This window comes from Glycine soja, chromosome 3 (assembly GCF_004193775.1).
Source record: "Glycine soja cultivar W05 chromosome 3, ASM419377v2, whole genome shotgun sequence".
NCBI lineage: Eukaryota > Viridiplantae > Streptophyta > Magnoliopsida > Fabales > Fabaceae > Glycine > Glycine soja.
In genome coordinates, this window is record NC_041004.1 from 46119852 (window position 1) to 46123346 (window position 3495).

The 3495-nt window shown below is 33.8% G+C and overlaps 1 protein-coding gene across 1 annotated transcript; it reads right to left on the bottom strand.

Annotated features, from left to right (window-relative positions):
• Positions 1-248: 248 nt before the first annotated feature.
• LOC114407671 (benzyl alcohol O-benzoyltransferase-like) lies at positions 249-3248 on the bottom strand. The gene is made up of 2 exons (XM_028370854.1): positions 2723-3248; positions 249-1462 (listed from the first exon to the last, which is right to left on the bottom strand). Exons 1-2 carry the CDS (start codon positions 3167-3169, stop codon positions 482-484), a joined length of 1428 nt encoding a protein of 475 aa, XP_028226655.1. The 5' UTR covers positions 3170-3248; the 3' UTR covers positions 249-481.
• Positions 3249-3495: the final 247 nt, after the last annotated feature.

Here is a 3495-nt window from a genome sequence, read left to right on the forward strand (position 1 = left end):
CAATTATCTCTGCCAATGCGCCAGGCCAATACAAATCCTATTAATTTGCAAACATCTTTGCCAATATAATCGAAATTGTAAGTGCCCAAAGCATCTCTCTCTCTCTCAGGTAAGATTGGATATTTAAAGGTGCTTATTACTTTTGCTTTCCCAAGTAATTGGCATTAATTCGATTGAATAATAAGTTCATGATGAGCATATGCACTATTAATTTCAAATTAATAGCATCGCAGGTATGTACACTTCTATCACCCCAACTATTTGAATATCAATAATTATTATATAAACAGAAGATACACGTAAGAAAACTTAAAGTCCTTCAAATACTTAGAAAACACAGACATTCTACAAACTACAAAGGTAGACAAGTTATGATATTGAATCTCAATTTTTTCAAACACTCACCATTTCTCTCCTTCTTATTAATTATATTATATTATTTATAATACTTATATTTTTTTTTTTCTCTCTTGTATCTCTCTCACTGGGTGCCAATCAACTTTTTGGGTGTCCACTTAATATTTTCCAAGGTAGACGCGTAAAAAATTGGATGTGGATCCGTAGGTTGGTTTTGGTTCCCAATTAGCATGTGATCTAACTCGTTTGCAAACTTGTCCATAGCTTTGGCGGGCAACCAAATTGGTAATAATATGCCTTCTTCTCCTTTTGCATTCTTATGTGCCATCAGATAGAATACTGCAGGAAAGGGTCCAGCCCCACCTTTGGCCACTCCACCATATAATGCCCTACCCCACCCAAAATCAATTTGTTTGAAACCAAAATGTCTCAAATCTGACACAATAAAAGATCTCACGGTGGTAAACAAGCATCTTCCATTAGTCACCATTAGATCTGCCACAGAATGCATGTATTCTTCTGTCACCTCACCTTTCAGTTTATTTATTAACTCCACTGCATACCCAAATGGATTTTCACAAAGCTTCCCTGCGGTGGTAACTGCCGCGGGGTATGCAAAGGCATTGCCGTAGTAACCAGCAGGTAATGGAGGATTAAACCTAGCACGTGCGTTGACTATGACCATCATGCGAACATCCTCGTCTGCATCTATCTCCAATGCTTTTGTGCGACAGCGCCAGAAGCATGCCGTGATGAGATCGAAACTGGTGCATTTTCTATGGTAGTGGGGAACCAAGCGACGTAGGGCAGCTATGTCGGAGGCTCCAAAGAAGAAAGATCGAAGAACCATCTTGTTCTCGTATGAAGGGATGATCCCTTCCATGTTGTTTGGGATTTGCTCGTATTCACGATGGTTGCATGTGATGTGAGGTGGATCTCTTGCCTGTAGAAGCTCCCGGCGCCACACAGGTGGAACGGAAGGTTCAGTTGCTCCCTGAGCCATTTCAGCTAATGTGTTCATGAATAGTGCTATGCCGGCTCCGTCGCTCATAGTGTGGTTCAAGCGAACGGCTAGGGCAAAACCACCACACTTGAAACGTGTCACCTATCATTTGAAACCCAATTTCAGCAAAGAAAAAATATATTTGAGCACCTAAATGCTAGTTGACCTAGAGAGAAAAGAAAAGAAAAAGGTTGAAAAATATAAGTAAATAGGTGATAAATAATATGATAGGAAGACATAAATGATAATAAAAATAAGGAATGTGAATAAAGTGTCAAAAATAGTAAGTGTCTAAATATCATGACTCTTTCAACAAATTATGCTTTGGAGGGATTTTCAAAAGAGTGATAATATTTAAACATTCTCATATTTTAGCATCTTATATATGTTTTTTTTTCTTACACATCAAATGTCTATTACATTTGTTATTTGTACACACATTTTTAAACATTGTACGTATTCTTATAATACAGTAAGTATGATGCACATTTTTATATAATTAAATTTATAATAAATTAATATATTTTATTAAATTTTAATTATTTATAATTCAAATTTATGATGAACACATATTTTTATCATATAGATGATATTTTAAATATAATAAATAATTTATATTTTGATAAAATATTTTTTTTAATTATTAATCATTTTTTAAAATATTGAAATTAATACAAAGATAAATATGAAAAGGAAAAATGGAAAGAGATAAGAGATTAATTAAGAAAATATCTAAAAAAAATCAATAAAAAACTCCTAAAAACACGTTTCTTAAAGATTGATCCTTAAAATTACTTCAGATCAAAATGTTTATTCTATTTTATATAAAGAGAGGATTATGAAATTTTATTATAATATAATTATATATTCAAAAGTATTTATTTATTGTAAATTTAAGTTATATAAAATAAATAGTTACCATATGCATGGCATAGGCTAATAATTGAAATACTAGTATGCTAGTATATATTCAAATACAAATAAAATGAGTGTTTTGAGATAGTCGAGAAATTGTTTTTAGCTAATTGTTAAATCAAATTAAATTGAAAATTAAAATTAACAAATCTAATTAAAAAATAAAACTAAATGATTAATATAAGACATTAAGAGAAAACATGTGTCTCAATTAGACTGATAATAATTTCTATAAATTAATACTCTTGTTTAAGAAAAAAAAATCCTAAATGCTTGTTTCAAGAACAATCTCAAAAAATATTTCTCTAGGCTTTATCAACGTTATATTTGAAGTTGATAGCAAAGGAGTGCCCGACAAAATAAGGAGCTCAACTGTTGATCTTGCTGGCACTACAAGAATATAAGTGAATTGAATCATCAATGGCAAGTGTATTATAACTATTGGACCTGAAAGAGCATTAGGGGACAGTCAATAACTCCCTCCGAGCCTGGAACATCATAAAGGAGTTGTTCGAAGCATGGGAATGGAGGTTGAAGTGTGTCACCCAATTGATCAAGTGTTGCATCTGCATCAGCCTCAATGAACATGACACCCTCTCCAGTACAATCCACCACCAATTTTCTACCAGGTCCCTCCCTAATCCTACCCGCAAAAGGGTAGTAAAAAACAAGAGTTTGCGCAAGTGCCTCTCTAATGACCTTAGCAGGGTCTTTCCCTGCCATTGATGGTTCATTACCATAGAATAGTATGAATGGAATTTGGAAACGCAAGCCCTGTTGGTCATCTATGTCGGAGAGGGGTTTAACTTCGCGAGGAGTGGGTTTAGCAGGAGCCACCAGCTCCGGTTGACACCTCTGTACGGTGAACACTAGAGAGGGAGATGATAAAGCCATTTTCTCTGAAATATGGAACACTGGTGATGATAAAGAAAGAAGGAACGGAAGAGTTAATTGAGTGAAGTGAGTCACTGACGCTAGGGTGCTAGCTTTTATAATAGGATTATTTTTTAGGTTTTCCACGGATCTTCTTCTTCAATGTCAATCATATTCAAGATATGGTTAGAAAATTTAAATATTAATTCAGCATTTTATGAGATATTAATCTTCTTTGGTTAGACTCAATGTCCCTTGGTTTATAATTGGATTGTTTGAAAAGGATCCCTCAACAGATCATTGCCATAATTAAAAAAAAATAAATTGTAAACGTAACTTCAGATCAT